This window comes from Oryzias melastigma, linkage group LG3 (genome assembly GCF_002922805.2).
Source record: "Oryzias melastigma strain HK-1 linkage group LG3, ASM292280v2, whole genome shotgun sequence".
NCBI classification, from domain to species: domain Eukaryota; kingdom Metazoa; phylum Chordata; class Actinopteri; order Beloniformes; family Adrianichthyidae; genus Oryzias; species Oryzias melastigma.
In genome coordinates, this window is record NC_050514.1 from 9,556,115 (window position 1) to 9,575,000 (window position 18,886).

Consider the following 18,886-nt stretch of genomic DNA (forward strand, 5'->3'; position numbering starts at 1 on the left):
TTCGTCTTATAGATCTTGTCTCTAAGATTAACTCTGAGGTTTTCCCCTTAGATCCCCGCTCAGACCTTTGTTATGTTATCCATTGTGTTGAAGGAATTACCGAAAGTGTCAAAGAGGCATTTCTGAAATGTTCTCGTGTCAGCTGCCAAAGGAGGTAAAAGTTATATAATCTCTATCTTCAACATTTTAATTGCTTTGTACTGACAGGTGTCTTTTCTTTTACATGGAAACCAAAATGACTCGTGTTTTTGTCATTTTGGCAGATGATGTTAGAAGATCAGAAAGAGTCCAGTTTTGGCACATAAAGAAACCCTGGCCGAGATGTTCAAGCCTAAATCTTTTTAAATCTATCTGGATTTCAGAACAGGTGGAGCAGGAACAGGTGCGGTTGTGTTTGACATTTCAGATGGTGTCCAGATAGCTGTCTGCAGAAATCTTTTAAAAAGCAATCACGCAAAGAAGTTTGTGAAGCTATTGAAAAAATAAATCACGTTATCTGATCTTGAAGAACAATGGTTTTAAAAAAACCAAATGATCATGGGAACTTTGTGAGCATGTCTGAGTATAAAGCAATGAACACTAAAGGGCACAAAACTACAATCACGATAGTTTTAACAGATTAGTGCCTAATATAAATAGTCTTCTCAAAGCTCATCACAGAGATACAAAATCTGGCTGTACACAGGAACAATTCATGAAAACAGAATCTTTACTGGAATTGTGTGCAGTATTTTAAACAAAGCAGAAGAAAAGAACATTTTATCGCTGAACTTGAGAAAGTAGGAGACAGTTTGAGTTCATTGGTGCAGCTTAACACCTGAGTCACTTTCTAACTCAGAACTTCCACCAGATCTCAGAGCTCTGCTCGGTTTTTCAACCACAAGTGGATCTGATAAGTGTCGGGCACCACACCATAAAGAGCAGTGATTCTTTGACAGTTATTCAGGTTTAGGGGCAGTGGAATGTGTCTTCCTCTTGTTTGAATATTAGATCTCCGGTTCTGAACCTTTGAGTGAGATGCTAGAAGGCTGGTTTTGCTTTGGTCTTAAGGTGAGCTTATAACTCAGGTTTGTTATGACATCAACGGTTTCTAGCTTCCTGTTTGTTTGGTCCTGCAAAAATCCACTCCTCAGTTACCTTCTCTCTTTCTTCTTTTGTCTTCCAAAGCTGAACTTCTGTTTTGCTGTTGTTGAACTGAAGACAGTTTGGGAGCATTCAGGGGTTCAGCTGCCCTAAACTGCAGCAGAAAGAGTCCAACAGTCCACTGTGATTTGGTCACAGAGCTGAGTATAAGAGTGGTAGTGGTTAGTGATGTTCTGCACAGCAGAGGAGAACGTTCTGGTTGAACAATAGTGTAGCGTCCCCGGTCGAAAAGATGGTCTCTCAAACTGATGGTTCACAATCCTTTTTTTTTTATTATCCTTGTGTGTGTGAACACACCGTAAGAGCTACAACAAAAAACATACAAATACATTTAATATCTCTTACAGTTGTTCACCATTTCAACCCTTTTGTTTCATGAATTACCTTATAACCTTAAAACTCTTCACCACTCATTTATTACTTTGAGAATTTTAACCTCTAATACAAATCAAGCAATGTAACTGTATTTTAACAAACTTATTTAAAAATATTATTCTTTTCCTTTCTGTAAAAACAAATAAATCTTAACATTAGCGTTCATTTCAACCATATCTCAACATTAGTTTGGAATTACAGTGCCACCTACTGGGGAAAATAAAATGTGCTGACAACGTACAACTATATGAAAACACATCTAAAAATCGCCAAAAACATAAAAATGTGACAAACCTTGTTCCCTCATCAACCAGGTGCTATGGGATATGGTACACTTTCGTTTGTTTGAACCTTTAACTTAGTTTTCAAATCCTTTTAAGCAGAAACGAAGCACATGCAGCCTTCACGTTAGCTTCACTTGCGACTTCCGGTTAGCGCGTCTTTTCATCACTTCAAAATAAAAGCCAAAACCACATTATACAAAAAAGAGGGAGAATTACAAAATAAAATAATGATGGGCTGACTCTAGAGGTCATTTACAAATAGAGGTCCAAGTATCAGACCCTAACGCCTGGTTCACACTGGACGCGGAAGCGCCACGGAAAATTCTACTTTTTAAGGCTTTAAGTGTATTATACTCTTCATCACTCACTATAAAGAACCCCAAAGTGGTATGTTGATCTGTTCATGCATTTAAGAGTAATCCTCTAAAAACCTGCACTCTCGTACTCTCAACAACAGCCCCTCCCATACCTACCAAAACGAGTGAGTCCCATCGTGCTGATGTAAGATCGATACCAACCGCCCCCTCCAGGAAGAGTCTGCTCTGACAGCTCCATCCCCAGTCTAACACCAACACTCAATTTCTCCTGAGAGCCAAAGATGATCAGCAAAAAACCTTCATCTTAGAAGCAGAACACTGTATATCTTCCAGTTGTGTCCTGTCTTCAATACTTTCCAGCTTAAACAAATGTTTGTTACTTTAGACGCGAGGCTCCTTTAAGATGTGAACAATACTCTGATTTACGTTAGCGTTCATCATCATCAATCAAAGGAGGCATCTGCATCTCATTCATCCCATGGAGCAGTGAGCTCCACGTGTCTACAGATGAAGCGGTTTTGGGAAATGGTGGCTGGTGATCCAACAATTCCACATGACACACAACTTTTGATGAGCTGTGTGATTCTGTGGGACCTCCTGGGGCGTCTGCTGTGCAAGATACTGAACAGGTAGGTGTGGTATCCGGTGGTTGGTCACATGATTTATTTAATTCAAAAAAATGTTTCCATTCCAGTTTGGCAAAATATATGTTATTTTTGAAGTACCTCAAAAACCACATTCTACAAAAGCAAAAACTTTCTTTTTTTTAATATACACAAGATTTTTGTAATTGTGTTTCCATTAGGTGAATTTACTATCGTAAATCCAATTTTGGTATTTTCATAGTCAATGGAAACACAGCTGCTGTTTCAACATTCTAACTAATTATCAAAGCAGCGATTGGAAATTGAATCCTGAAGATGACTAATCTGGATGGTATTTGCAAATAGGAAGGGATCTGGAAAAAGATGGATGAGACTAGCCTGCCTACTTAAAGGGTAACCAAACAGGGAAGTTAGATGCTGACTCCGCCCACAGCCGAAATTTGAAAATCCAGTCAGAGGGATGGAGCTTTTGGGCAGGACTGTTATCATCACTGGAGCTGCAGATCATGACGTCAGAGTTCTGAAACTTACATGGTTTGACCAATCACAACTGTAATACCTCGATTCAACTTGTAGGGGGCAGCACACAGATGTTTTTTGACTATATTTTCAAGAATTCAAATTAAAAGCGGGGTCATCTGGACCCCACAAGACAGTGCGCTGGACTTTTTTTTAATCATTGATTTTTGAGTTTCACTAATGTCCATGGTAGACATAAAATCCTGTCCATCTTTGTCCACATTTGTCATGGAAGGAATCACACATCAATATGTGGGTGGAGTCATCTGGACCCCAGAAAGCGGAGGGGTTAAGGCTGCTAACCTAAGCAGGTGATCATAAGTCCAGAGGAGGCTGGAGCTAGTCTACGGGATGCAAATTTTCTGTGCAACAATGACACTCAAACTCTTTCACCTACTTGAGACTGCTGCAATTTTATAACCATGAGTCCAGATTTGCAAGACGTGGGACAGACAAACTTGCAGCCATGAGAGAGAGTGCCAGATTTCCTGACCTACCTGAGGATCCAGTTGCCCCAGCTGGGGTACATAAGACAAAGAGATGTCAGTTCTGCCAGCCAGAGGACTGTGAAACACATACTATGCTACAGGTGTAAGAAACACATCTACAAAGGGAGATTTACATCCTCTACAAGTGCTAATTAGCAGACTGACTTATGTTTCTCGCTTCTTATATTCACATTTTGAGTTGTATATTTTCTTACTTTTTTATTTCCTTACTGTTCACTGGCAAGAACAGAAAAAACAGATGTATTGGGATGAATAAAAATTCCTTCAAAATGAATTTTTGCACATTTGAATTCTTCCAAAATTATTAGAGTACTAAACAAATATTGCTTACCACCCACACAGCAAACAGGAAAATCATTGACGGTATGACAGCAACTATCTTCAGCGCTTGATGCCCTTATCGCGCCGCATCAGATTGAGTCTTTCCATTAACTTAACATTAAAAAAAAGATACAAACATAATCAACATAAATAAAGTTTAGCATGAAATAGAAAAGGGGTTTATACAAATATACACTTTGTGTGTCAGAAGATCAATAAACCCTGTTGTGACAGTAAAATCTTTTTAATACAAGAAGCGCTCAGCTCGTATCCGTTTGCTCAGCTGTTGGACAGGACAAGTTAAAAGAAAAAAAGAAACGTAACATTAAACTTTACGCGTCCGGTGTGAATGCATCGTTACAACGGTTTAGCTCCTTAAATGGCGCTTGAACAGATGCTTTCTTGAAACATTTCAGTGTGTTTTAGCAGCGTGAAAGGGTGAAGGAGAGCGTTTGAACACTTTATATAATTCTTTTTAGTCTCCTCTGCAGCTGCGATTTGTCACACACAATTCACGGCTCATCGCCACAACGTCGGTCTTTTTTTTAGAGCATTGTACATGTCAATCTGATCGATTTGGTCACTGAATTAATATCTTTTGCTCTAAAGGTCAGCAGAACTTTCATTTGATTCTTCTGCATTTTGATTGACGCTCTGCAGGATGCACACAGTGCGTCTGGTCTCACACATTCCTACATGAGCCATGAAGCACAGAAATCCGCAGATTCCTACGGTACCAGTTCCAACTTGGTACAGCTTTTCGGTTCGGTACTCATCCTTGGTTAAAACTGAGTGTACATGTCTCCTTTTGCTATGTAACGCTGAATTACATGCTCACAAATAACAAATTAAATACCGTCTTGGCAGCATTTGAAATCGATCAAAGTATCAGCAAATGAAGTGCGGCCATATTTCACTGAATCTGTATTTTCTTCTGCAGAGTTACAGCTAATGTCTCATAATGAAGACAGATTCTTACCACTGTCACCACTTTGCACGGCATAAAATCGATTGCAGAGGATTTCCAGCAAACTTAAAGGAAACAGAAACAACATAAAGCTGGTGAAGCAATTGGAATGGCATTCAGAACGACACACCTGGCTTTACCTATCAGTCACAAAACAAAGACAGATTTTTTTTGTTTTCAAAAAGTAAAGTAAAACCATGCAAACTATTGTTGTTTCAAAGCTTTAAAAAGCCAAAACAATTCATGGCTTGTTTCATAGATAACAACTGTGACCAAAGCATCCTGCACCACCATGCATCTACTGCACACTTCACGCTGGAAAATTTACAGTGCAGCTGTGGGTTTATTCAAATGGAGATTCTAAATCTATTGAACACAAGCTTTCTTTGAGTTTTTTCTTAAAAATAGTGTTTTGCTTTCCTCTTTGTTGTGTGTGTGTGTGCGTGAGGAGTTCAACACAGGCATACTAAAAAATGAGGAAATCTTTAGGAAAATCAAGTTTCTCTAATCCCGCTACAAAAGGTTGAAAAACAATAAGAAATCCCCACATTCAAGGAAGGAAGCAGCAACCAAACGAATTCAGAGCACGAAACTCAAGAACTGGTGTGATTCCTTCACATTCGAGCTAGTTCCTGTGTACAAATGGAAACTGAACATATTCATCCCTGTCTTTCTTTAGTTTCATTTCATTTGAATTTATTTTAAAGCTTGCTGACTACAATGATTTACATAAGTAATTGGTTGTTTTCTGAGAAATGAAACTCAACATACTGGATCGTGGCATCAAATTTTGTTAACTTAGATATTTTTCAGGTGCTTGAGGGTTTTTGTTTTCTGCAGTTTACTTTTTCTTTTTCACTAGTGCTATAATCCTCTCCACTGATAAACTGCTCATTGTTTGAACAGTTAGAGTTGAGTTTAGCGGAAAGGGAAATTCTCTCTGATTATTGCAGATTTCTTTGTGGAGGAAAATGGACATCATTGGACATCATTCTGCTCCAGCAGCTCATGGAATCACTCAAAGCAGCGGTGTCAAAATCAATCGTACAGGGGTCCAAAATCCAAACACACCTTAAGTCACGGGCCAAACAGGATAAACATTTATTAAACACTCTCAAACTACATATTTAACGCTGTAACTTTTTAACATAATTATAAACTAGATATATAGCATTAACTGATTATGCTAGTGTGAATGCTGGAAGCTGAATTCGGCCGCTGAGTAAATGCCAAAATAGTCCAAAAAATCTAGCATGATGACAATTTTTAAAGCTTTAAAACTGTAACTTTTATCATAATTATGAATTATAAAAAGCAGGAATATTATTCCAGAATAAATCAACTTAAACCTTAAATAACTTTCAATATTTTACCGTCCATAAAATATATTTTGTCAAAATTATAAAAGTTATAAATGAACACAAGATAACATCAGGTCATTAATAATGGTAAAATAAAATGATCTGAAGAGCTGGATAGAACTACCCGGAGGGCCGGATCCGGCCCCCAGACCTAGACTTTGACACGGGACTTAAAGAAAGAAAGTGTTCTTAGTTATTTCTTTCCTATTTAAGCTGAAATAAATAAAAAGCTCAGTCATCTTTGTATTTTCATCTCAAATGTGTGAAAAAATTAAAAAAGTTAGTTCAAATGTTCTTTAATTTTACCCATAATTCCAAAAACCCCCTTCTGTCTGTATTTTAGTGCTTTCATGTGTACAAAACTTAAACAAAATAAAAAAGATTTTTATATATTGCTACAGAGAGCATAAATCACTGCATATGTGATTGAAGTAGTCATTTAAAAAACAGGGATTAGTGAATCATATAACTAAACCAACAATAGCATTGTTCTAACAAAACATAAGTGCCATTGACGGGAACACAATGTTGACCTGGGTGAACTTGAGACTCCTTTGATCATGATGCTATTTACCGTATTCTGGAGAACAAAAAGCTGAAAGAGAAAAAAACAAATTCCCTGAAGTCTCTCTTGTTGAGCTGCATGAACCTGTTGTTTCTGCATTCTTGGTTGAGTTCTTGCTGTAGTTAAAGAATTCTGTTATAATAGAACGGCCTGAGCAGTCACATTGACTTCAATGGAGCAGTGGAGTCGCTCCACCTGCAAACTCTAGATCAGGGTCGACAAACTGCAGCCTGGGGGCCATAAGTGGCCCAGTAAACTATCCAAGCTGGCCCATTAAACTGGAATAAAATATATTGATAATCCTCATTAATGTTTTATTTTCCCTGTAATTCTGGTGTATGGCGTTTTTTAATGTCAAAACTCCACGCAGAAATAAGACATCTCCACGCATGTATCACGCATTCCTCAAGAACAATTTAGACCCCTCAAGTGTTTTCTGCTCCTGCGCGCTCGTGTTTACTCCTCCGCCAGGAGAAATAGTCCCCACGCGCATGAGAGACTGTCTACTTCTGTTTCTTTGCGAGCGGAGCCAGAGGCCGCTCGTGCACACATGATCAAAATGTTGCGCGTGCATGCGCTCACTGAGATTCTGCTTGCACGCACGTTTCATTCGTGCCCGAGGGAGCAGCCCACGCACGTGGAAGTAAACAGTCTCTCACGTGCTAGGACATATATTAAACACGAGTGCACAGGAGCAGAAAGCGCTCGTGGGTCTGAATTGTCTACGAGAAATGTGGGATACGTGTGTGGAGATGTCTTATTTCTGCGTGGAGTTTTGAGGGGAAAAAAACCATACTGGTGTCTTCCTGTAGATGGCGCTTTACAAAAACAGAAAGTTATTCTGTATTGGAGTTGGAAGATTTCTTGTTTTCCTGATGTTTGTGTTTTTTCCAAGTCGGACTGGAATTTTCCTGATCATTTCAACATCACACGAACGCAGCATTTCTCTAAGATTGAATTTACAACAACCCATTGGTGCAAAAACAAGAACAAAAGTCACATTTTTTCAAATTAAAACTCTAAAATGTTTTGCTTTAAAATATATAAATTAATTTTCAATTAAAATCAAAGCCATTTTCTTGTCCAGATTGAATGTAATTTCTTTCTTTAAATAGGTGAATTACCTAAACTCTCCAATCATCTACTTGTGGTCTTTCTGCCAAATTTAAAACCATTTTTGGCCCACAAATCAAAAACTTTGCTCACCGCTGCTCTAGATGAAAGTGTTCCACAAGTGTTCCCTTTCTATCCACCAAGGCCAAAAATGTGGGCCCCAATTGGGTTTGTCCGCAGTTTCTATGGTGGACCCACCTTTTTTGCCTCCACTGGGGACTCGGTAGGTTAGCTCACTACGCTAGCCAGCTGTCCAGTGGACGAGCTCCACTGTAGCATGCTAGCAAACTCTACTGTAGCAAGCTAGCGAGCTCTGCTATACTGAGCTAGTGAGCTTCACTGTAGGTTGGTAGCGAGCTCCACTGTAGCGAGCGGGTAAGCTCTGCTGTCCACCAGGCGGCTGGTTAGCAATGAGAGCCTACCCACTGAGTATCCACTAAGCCAGGGGTGCCCAAACTTTTTCACTCAAAGGGTCAAGTTCCAAATACAATACAATATCTTTTTTTTGCATCTCATGAAATAAAAGAAGAAAATAAAGAATATGGTTTAACATATTTATTGATTCCGTTTTCATTATGGTAACACACATCAGTAAGAATAAAAAGTAAGCTACATTTGTTTTTGAAACTTGTACGTATATTACAGCCGTAGAGTTTTGGAAACCCATAGAGAATTAATGAGAAACAGGTATTTTAACCCTTTAACACCTAAGCCTCAAAATGTCCGCCTGGACTTATCTGTTCATTTTGACTATGAAAGGGTCAAAAAATGTCCTACAAATTTGTGCTTTTGCCCCCTGAATTTTTAATATCTATCATCATTTTACAAATTTTATCTGTTTCATAATAGTGTTAGTCCAATTTAAATTGTAACTGTAATTGTAAAATACAAAATCGAAATGTGATTTTTAGAGTCTTTAGTGAGAAAAACAGTCCAAATGAACATTAACAACAAAAGTTTAAATATGTCCAGTATCAAACTACTTACAGCAACATTTCTGTGTCTTTCCCTCTAAATGTGCACAGATTGGTCACACAGGGCAGTTGTCTCCTCTTTGGCTCCTCAGAGGTTTTGGTGATGCTGCCAGTGACAGTCACAAGTCCCACACTTCCAGAGAGTGCTCTTGGTAGACATTTTGCAGCATCAGTGGGTAAAGATTTTACCTGCTGATGGCTTCCTGGATTCAGAGATTGGACACCTGGCATGAACCTCAGTGATGAGGGTCTCCATCATCAGGTTTTCTACTCTCCCCTCTTAACTTTGCATCTGTGTATCATCAATAGAAACTGTTTTTCTACTGAACCGCAATTGATAGCTCGGTGGTCAATATTGCTACCTCCCCATGCGAATGCTGGGGATTCGAATTCTGGTTATGGAAAATATTTTTATGCTTCAAAAACTGTTCCGTGAATATTTTTTTTGTCTTGAGAATTAAAATTTTCCAGGAAGCTACAGTTTCTTTTTTGCGTGCAGTGACATCCGTGTGCGTATGTGGGGATGGGGGGGGGGTTAAGGAAGACGGTCATTCATGCGATTACGGAGATTACTGGTTAAATTATTGACAGATCAAAAACCATTCCTTACTTAAAAAGTGACTAAATAACCTTTATGACATTACTTATTCATTATTTGAAATGATTCAGACGTAGACGTAAACATTAACTCTGCAGCTTTTTTCTCTCAGCTGTGTTGCTTTTCTTGCAGAAAATGTGCTCATAGTCGGCATATGCTTGAAGGAACTTATCAATTTCCGCCGCCGGAAGTACTAAACTCAGCTGTTTGTTCCCGTTGCCATGGTGAATCGTGCTGTCTTTGCTCCATTGATCAGGGCTTTTAATGGTCGCGACGCTCACACCTGATTCTGGTTCTGACAACTTCAAGTTGATTGAATCAAACATTTTCAGCTGTTCTGAAACCGAAAACCCTGAGTTTGAGAATTTTGAGTCCAGTGACTCTAAGTTCAGGTTTGAACTCTAAATTTGTTGAACCTGCTTCTTGAAACGGGCCCCTGATCTTCAAGTGGCTGTTTTTCCTCATTTTTTCCTCTTTCCACTGGATCTTCTGAAGGATCTCTGTCATTCTTTTTCCATTGTTGCATTAATGAAAGTATTTTTTTTGGTTCCTTAAGTTTCAGAATTACTGAAATCGTTTAGCTTGAAACAAATTATATAACACTCTCAGATGAAAGGACTTCTTCTGTTTCGATCTCTGTGCAGAAATTTGAAAGAATGACGTTTGTGATTTACAACGTGAGAGGAAACAAAATTATATGATTATATAGCTGGAAGCTAAGATTAAATCACAGATAAGTATTTTTACCAAAATCCATAACATTTTTATTAAATCTGGTTTTATTCTTACCCTAGTTAAATCAGAAATAAAATACATTTTTTTGTGTAAATTCAAACCTGTTCTTTAAAGTCCGGACCCCTTTCTGATCTTAGGTTTCATTTTATAAAAAAATGCAGCAACTCGTTTCTCTGCCAAGATGGAGAAATATTTAGTTTGCTTTGTTCAAGAGAATGAATCATTCAAACCAGTTCTGCAGCCTTTTTCCGGTCCAGAGTGCGTGCCATGAGGCTGAGGCAGGTGTCTCCACCTCCTGCAGACTGGTGTATAAAGATGCTGCAGGTGGATGTGAGCAGCATCTTCTCCACCGAGTTGATTTTGGAGCAACAGCATGACTTCCATGGCGCTGCTCCCGCTTCGGCTGCTCCTGCTGCTCCCGCTGGTGTCCGCCTCTCATCACTTCGGGGGAACAGTGAGCTTCACCTACAAAGGAACAAATCCTGATGGATCCTTCAAGGTGACGGGTTAATCAAATTCATGCTGAGTGCTATGTGTATCTCAAATTAGAACTTTGTGTATTACTATTATGTCCTTTGATTATTTTTTAGTGCTGACAGTTTAAATATCTTTAAATTCAGCTGTGCTTTGAATCTTGAAACATCTTTCGAAAACAAAAAAAATGAAGGTCTGTCTCCACATTATAATGTCTACTTCTTATTTTTCACAGTTCTGGTGAAACAAGTGCTCTGAAATATCTATTATAAACTGATTTTAAGAAGGCTATAAGTTTCTATGGTTAAGAGTAATAAATATATATATACATTTGTTTGTACAAAAACATACAGATCATTGTTTTTTTGTTTATAAATTGATATCTGTTTTTACTTTATCTACAATATTTTTTTTTCAATTTCTTTTGTTTTTTAATATGCACAGCAACAAGGGATAATAGGATGTATATTCATAAAAGTCCTTAATTATATACATAAATTGTATATATATATATATATAATTTATGTATAAAAATTATATATATAATATTTTTACTTTTTTTGATTCTATCTTTTTTCAATCCTGTTTTCTTTTGCTTTGTATTAAACTGGAAATTCTACAACAATAGAGAAGTACTTCTTTCCTGCTGCAATAAAAAGATACACTTTAATTTGCTGCCATATTCTTATATGTAACTTACTCGTCTTCCATAGGTTGCCTTTCGCAACAGAGCCACCTATGACGGCTGTCAGTACAGCCACTACTGGTCCTGCTCCAGTGGGTACTGTGGCTATGTCAGCAAATCACAGAGAACTGTAATCGACAGCAGCAGCAATGCTCAAACCTACAACAGTCAGTGGTGTGAAACGGAAACCGTTGAAACAAGAAACGTCCAAAGTGACAGACCATTTGAATTGAGGTAAGTATGTTTGAAATTAGTTGTCATCTCCACCATATTTGCTGATTTACTTGAAGTTCTGACCGTCTTTTTCCTTTCATGACAGTGCTTACAGCTGTTGCTGGGTTTATTCACGTAACAGCATCTACGACTGGAGACTGAGTACTCTGGTGGATCTGGGAAGACGAGCAGACACGGGGAAACCAAACAGTTCACCAGACATTGCCATTCTTCCCTTCATGAGGTAAACTCCAGTACTGTTTTTTTTTTCTGCTGGCAGATTCATCTTTGTGTGGCTGTAGCAGACAAGCAACCTATCTGTTAAGATGCGAATAGTGCAACAAATCAGCGTGGCCCGCCCCTCTTATGTTGCAGGGCAAATTCGCTGCTCGCCACCTGTCGAAAAATGTGTTTCTGAGCTTGTGTGGGAGGAGCTACCAGCTAATGTTTTGAGCCTGATATGAAGTGGTGTCTATGCATGTGTCATTTACAACGTATGGAAGTCGAGAGGTTATGTTGAGAAATCATATTTATTAATTGTGAATAGTTCTATAAAAACATCTGTAATCACATATCTATGTCTGGTTTATGAGATTATTCAAACCAAATACTTTCTGTTACCGGGGCTTCAGTCCGCTGTCTGGATGACAGCCGCTTCTGCAGTGTTTCTGTGACTGAGTTTGAAGGCTTTCCCACATTAGCCTGACAGAGGGGGGGGGGGGGCTTGATGAAAATAAGAAAAGTGTGACAAAGTTCAGAAAGCCTGAGCAGGCAGTCTGTCTGCTAGCATGTCTAGCGAGCTCCGCTTGACTAAAGGAGGCTGGGTGAGTGCAGCCAGAGAGCCGCCGCGGTAGACTAGCGATCTATCTTGGGTGTCTCCCTTTTCCACCCGCCCTCGTAACTCTGCGGCCCCAGCGAGTTGAGGAATTAGATAGAAGTTCAGGACAAAAACACTCGCATTGATTCATATTCTACCTCTCTGCTTCAAGTCCTGAAAACATCCTGAAAGCTGAGTTCCTGATTGGTAGATGCGACGCGGCAACCTGTCAAACTTAGGGTATTTAAATTTTGTCTGTGCCGCCTAATTTGAACCCTGTCGCTCAAATCATGCAGCTGCTAGTCGTCCGCGCCGGTTGCTGAAATTCCTCTGCGGGACGTCGGATCACCTCAATTCGCATCTGTACCATAGACTTAAGATTGAAACCGTGCGCCACCGCTAAACGAATCGTGTTCAGTGTGAATGGACCTATAGGACACATGTTTCAGAGGCTTCAGATCATACAGTAGATAGTATTTGTATACTTAAGCAAGACACCAAAATTCCGAATGTCAAAGTATTTCAATGAGTGCTTTGAGTAGAAGTGTCTTCTAAATCCTGTGTAAGCTAATTCTCTGCTCACCAAAGCATGGTGCTGGTTTACTTGTAGTATGGTATTTCAGAAAGCAAGTTTATTTGACTTCAGTTGAAGTAGTTTTATTAATATCTGCTTTGTAGTCATTAACAGCTTGCACCAGTTCTAATTACTTTTCTTGATCTAAAACAATTTTGATTACAACTGTGTGAACTTAAAATCGTCTATTTGTCCATTCAAGAGTTCCTGAAAACTGTCCGCGGTCATACAAGCTGGCGTCCTTCGATCCAGATGGTGACAGGGTCCGCTGTAGGTATGGAAACTACAATGACAGAGAGTGCTACAGATGTGATCAGCCATCAGGATTTCACCTAGATGAGGTTGGTTTAAAAAACAGTTTCATACAAAAATATCACTGACAGAAGAAACTGTGCGTTGCCAACTTTAGTTGTGTGGACTTTCACCTCTTCAGGATACCTGCACGTTGCACTACCAGCATGCCAGTGCTAACCCCACAGTCTTTGGCTTTGAGTTGGTGGTAGAAGATTTTTCCCGACAGCATATTGACCTGTTTTACTCAGATGGCTCAAAGTCCCACAAGCATCCACTGCTGGTCAGAAGGAAGAGACAAGCAAACTACCAATGGGGGAGTTACACAACCCAAGAGCAGACAACTACCTCAGCAGTTTCCACAGGGCAGCCGTGGTGGTGGTGGTGGCATCAGGTTTCTGCTTCAACAACCGCACGTAATGTCCAAGCCTCCACCAGAGCAAGACCAGCAACCACAGCATACACAACCACAACTACTACAACACAACTGCCATCCACAACATCACCACCAAGCTACTGGTGGTGGATGTGGCCAACAACAGCCACACCACCACCAACACCTGCAGCGACAATATCACCAACACCACCAACAACCACAACATACACGACCACTACAAGACCAACAATCACAACAAGACCAACACCAGCATGGTGGTGGATGTGGCTGACTACAACTACAACAAGACCAACAACAACAGCACAAACTACAGCAAGCACTACAAGACAGAGCACAACCACCACAGGAGCTCCTCCTTACATCAACACTCCACCTCTCAGTAAATTGCCGCTCCAGTTTTCTTTCCTCGGTAAGGATCCTTGTGTTGGTTTCAGATTTTCTAGACTTTCAATTCAAACAACAGCAACAACTGTCTCATGATCCAACTGCAATGACTTTGTGTAACAATGTTTTGATACTACTTTAACATCAGCACAACGAAAGACAAACTTTTACACGTTGTGCAAGACTACAACAAAAGTGCAACCAAAGCGCTGAAGAACAAAGAGATGCTGTTATATTAAGTTAAACTTTTTCACCAAGAGCGCAGATTCATATTTTTCCTTTTTTGGTCAATAAATTCCAAGAAGCTTTTATGATTTTATGACGCAGTGCTTGAAATTTAGAATTGACTTGTTTCTCCTTCCTAACTGCAGTGGATCCAGCCGTCCCTTCCTGTGAAGAGGGACTCTACCTACCGAAGTTTGTGCATCCGACCCCTGCAGATGGACAACGCATTAAGGCAGAGGTCAACAAAGAGGTGGAGATCAAAGTCAAAGCAGAAGCAGCGTATTCAGTGTAGGTCAAGATGGAGTTCAGAGAAGCCTGGTGGCTGCAGGATGGCATCAATAATCCTCTTTGGTTTCCATGCAGAATGCAAGACCTCATCATGAGTGGGCCTACAAACATTACCATGCACAGGAGCACACACAATGAGTTTGTCATTCGCTGGACACCCATTCCAGATGACCTGGGAGAGCATTACCCAATCTGCTTTGCTGTGGAATCAGCAACTGGGTGAGCATTGGGTTTGTTGATGTCAGGAAAAAGATCTTTGGAAAAAGAAACCATCATTTGACTTTGTCTTTGTTTTGCAGGTCAGCAATAAGGAGCTCTCAAACTGTTACCAGTAATCACGCTCATGTTCATGGTACACCAGTCTCACAGTAAGTGACATTGTTCAAACTAGGCTGGGTTAATACAATAGATTGTTTGATTTGAATTGATTTAAGCTTTAAAAAATATAAATCGATTTAGCACATTATGCTAAAGTCTGCTAGCTTGATGCTAATGCTTAATAGAATTTCCCATAGGTCGGCTAATGCTAACGCTTGGACAGTCTAAACATACATTGCTGTCTAAATTAACATATTTATAAACTCACAGGCATGAATTTTCCAAACTGTTGTAAGGAAATATGTTTTAAAATAACCATTTGTGGTCTAAAACACAGTTTTTATTCACATACTGTCTTCTTCTAGAATAAGGTGTACTGTTATAGCTTGATCTCCACCTAGTGGTCAAACTGAAACGTCCTCCAGGAGAAGCAGAACAATGTTTCCAATGTTAATGATCTGAACATTTTAGTTAGAACTTCTCCTTTAGAGAATCCATGTAACACTGGATGATATTAACAATCTCATTATTTCACTGATACATTTAAAAGAATGTGAACTGGATCAGATTAATATCAACATATTCAAATAATATAGTAGATTATTAATAAATTTGTAAGCAATTATCTATAAATGCGTAAACTCAAAATTAAATTGAATTGGAGAATCAAAAAAAATCAGAATCAAATCATTTGAGGCTCTCATGAATTGAATTGAATACTTTCTAGAAATTATAATTGATACTCAGCCCTAGTTAAAACTGTAAAGAAATGTGTACATTATTATTAATTGGATTTATTGATTGACTATATAAAGCATCTTCACGTTGTGTTTATTTTAGAGTTTACATATCTGTGAATGTTATTGCAGATTTTGAGTGGAAAACAATTCTACAATTACAAACATGTTGAATTTAACCAACACTGTCTTGTACCAAAATTGTTGTATTATCTCAAGAAGTACAGATAACATACTTTTTTTTTCTTGAATGCATAAATCTTTGAAATATGTTTTTTTAGGTCTGGTGTCTATCAGACTGAGATGAGGTGTGTTCTCGTGGACATTGGAAAAGAGCAAAGTGAGTCTACAGTCTATTCAAAAAAAGGAAAATCTTACAGTTTAGAGCAGTGTCAATGCACAATATTGACTTTATTTTCAACCATTCAAATAAATCAGACATTAATGACAAGTCTACTTTTATTCTAATTTTCTGCAACCCCCCCCCCCTTAAGAAAGACTAGTACACTTGAAGTTTACTTTATTAAATATACTTAAAAATAAGGGTTGAGTATAAGATAGACCATGCAAGTGTCGAGTAGGAATTCTACTATTTTTTCAGACTAAATTGGAACATTTTAAGTTTGTAATACATTGATAGTATAAAAAAGTAAACTTCAAGTGTACAGTCTTACTTTTAACATGGACTGAGTATACTAGTAATACATGTAAATAGACTACTTCTTGCTAAGGGTCTTCAAAAAGAATCTCCTCAAGAATGGCTCATTTAAAAGAAAATGTCAGCTAAAATGTAACTGTTTTACTTGATAAACACTGTGTTATTTTCTGATACTATGTAGGTCTTTGTAGATAAAGTTTATTTATGGTTTCTCCCTCCAGTCAAAGCCAACGTGGTCTGTGGTGAATCCTCAATGAGGGTGGAGGTGGACAAAGATTCCCTCGGTGGACTCTCTGAAGATCATCTGGAGCTGAGTGACCCCGCCAACACCGTCTGCAGCCTCACCACTCACTCCAACAGCTCCCACATCATCGCTGACTTCCCCCTCAACGCCTGTGGTACTCAGATCGAGGAGGACGATGACAACCTCATCTTCAAGAATGAAATCACCACAGTGGACGACCCCAGCCAGCTAATCACCAGGAAGCACCTGACGGAGATCAGCTTCTACTGCCAGTACGCCAAGAAAAGCAACATGACTGTGGGTTTCACAGCTCACAGGAAGAACGTCACCGTGTGGGAGAGAGGCTTCGGCACCTTCACCTACCAGTTTGAGTTCTACCCAGATAGCCAGTTCCAAACCATGATTGATCCAAACTCCTACCCTCTGGAGTATGACTTAGGAAGCAAGATCTACATGGAGATTGATGCCTCCTCTTCAGTCAACAACACTGTGATGTTTGTGGAGTTCTGCAGCGCTTCACCCTACGACAACCCCAACTACCACCCCACGTACACAATCATTGACAATGGGTAGGCATGAGAACACAGCACAGAGAAAACCATATATTTTCTAATAGTTTAAGATGAACAGATACCAAACATTCTGGCTGCATTGATAATGGTTATTACAGGCTTTCAAGGTCTCAATTCAGTTTCTTTAGTCCAGGTATCTCCAACCTGCAGCTCCAGATCCACATGTGTCTCTTTTATCTCCATTGAGGCTCCTTGGACAAACATAAAATAAGTCATGGAGACTGCTGATCCAGACATGTCGACCATCAGAGTCAGCAGCTCCTGATAATGTCTGTATAACCAAAACTATCTAAAGAAAACAAATAAACAAAGCCTGGAAACTAAGACTACCAAGATCCAACCCCAAACTAAAATAACAACACCAGCAGTGTAAGACTGCTGAGGACAAAGAGGGGAAAAGAACAAAATATAAAATAAAGAAAAGAAAAAGGCATTTTTTAAGTATGGATTACTTAATGATCATTTTTTAATTTAGATTAGCTAAATGTATAAATTGATGTCTGAGGTTCACATAGATGATAAACTATGTAGGTTTTTACATCCTGTTGACCTGAAGACGTCTTGTTTGTTCAACTCTACCTCCAGAATGAACAGATTTATATGGAAAGCAAAACTTTGGTAAAAAGTTTGATCTGTTATGAGTTAAAAGCACATATTATCTTATGCTGCTTGGCACAAAGCATCTTTTATTTTAAAAATAAGTTATTTGAACTTCTGTCAAACGTAAAAAAATAAAATAAAATAAAAAATCAAGTGAGATACCAGGTTCATTTTGTATTTTTGCTTTTGTTTGCGCCAAAAATAGATATAATTCATATTTATTATTTAAAAAAAGAAGGTCATGAATGCAAATCCAAATTTCTTAAAGACTAAAGTAAGACTATGCAGCTCCTTCTAGGTTTGGATCAGTAAAAAACGAGCCATAATGGTCTTTTACTGTGAAAGGTTTCTGACCCCTGCTTTAGACTGTACTTTGTGTGGTCTCCTGCCATTCCTAGACAAAACGACTGACATATCTGTTTCATCCTGAAGGTGCACAGTGGATCCAACTGTTCAGATCTACCCCTCCTCCAACCAGAATCAGTTCCGGTTCAGCATGGAGGCCTTCAAGTTCATTGGTTTGCATGATCAGGTGAGGACTGAACAGTCTCCATGTAGCCACCACCATTGTCCTTTTCCTGTGACAAAATTCTCTAAACATCCACTCTGACATTAGAAAGTTCAAACCTGTGACAGGAGCTTGAATCAATATTTTCTGGCAGAAGTTTGAGGATGATTTGACCTCATTTGTGTCAACTAGAGGTCGCAGCAGTACTGGTAGAGTGACAGAGGCTGATGTTGTGTTCAGGTGTACATCAGCTGCTCCGTGATGATGTGTGAAGCAGGGAACCCCAACACCAGGTGCTCACAGGGATGCATGAACTCCTCAAGTTCAGACTCTCATCATCACATCCACAAGAGAGAGGCCGCCATGCAGAGCAAAGCACACTTCATTTCCCAGGGTCCTTTGCGCCTGCACTCAGATAACAACAGTCCCTCACGTAAGTACAGCAGTCCAAAAGAGATTTCTGAATCTGTGAGCAAAACTGAAACAGCACTTTCTTATTTCCAGTGATCAACCTG

At 39.1% G+C, this 18,886-nt stretch overlaps 1 protein-coding gene and 1 long non-coding RNA gene across 2 annotated transcripts; one reads left to right on the plus strand and one right to left on the minus strand.

Annotated features, from left to right (window-relative positions):
* Window positions 1-693: 693 nt before the first annotated feature.
* Window positions 694-2,053, minus strand: LOC118600236. Its single transcript, XR_004949849.1, has 2 exons — window positions 1,813-2,053; window positions 694-1,448 (listed from the first exon to the last, which is right to left on the minus strand). It is a non-coding gene; the product is annotated as an uncharacterized LOC118600236 (long non-coding RNA).
* Window positions 2,054-10,583: 8,530 nt separating this feature from the next.
* Window positions 10,584-18,886, plus strand: LOC112140284 (the record flags this gene model as incomplete). Its single annotated transcript, XM_024263185.2, is given in 13 exon segments — window positions 10,584-10,885; window positions 11,574-11,779; window positions 11,865-12,002; window positions 13,352-13,490; window positions 13,583-14,246; window positions 14,593-14,734; window positions 14,810-14,953; window positions 15,034-15,102; window positions 16,071-16,129; window positions 16,669-17,260; window positions 18,296-18,395; window positions 18,612-18,804; window positions 18,876-18,886. Coding segments are annotated over 13 exon segments (2,583 nt in total), but the record flags the coding sequence as incomplete, so codon positions are not given.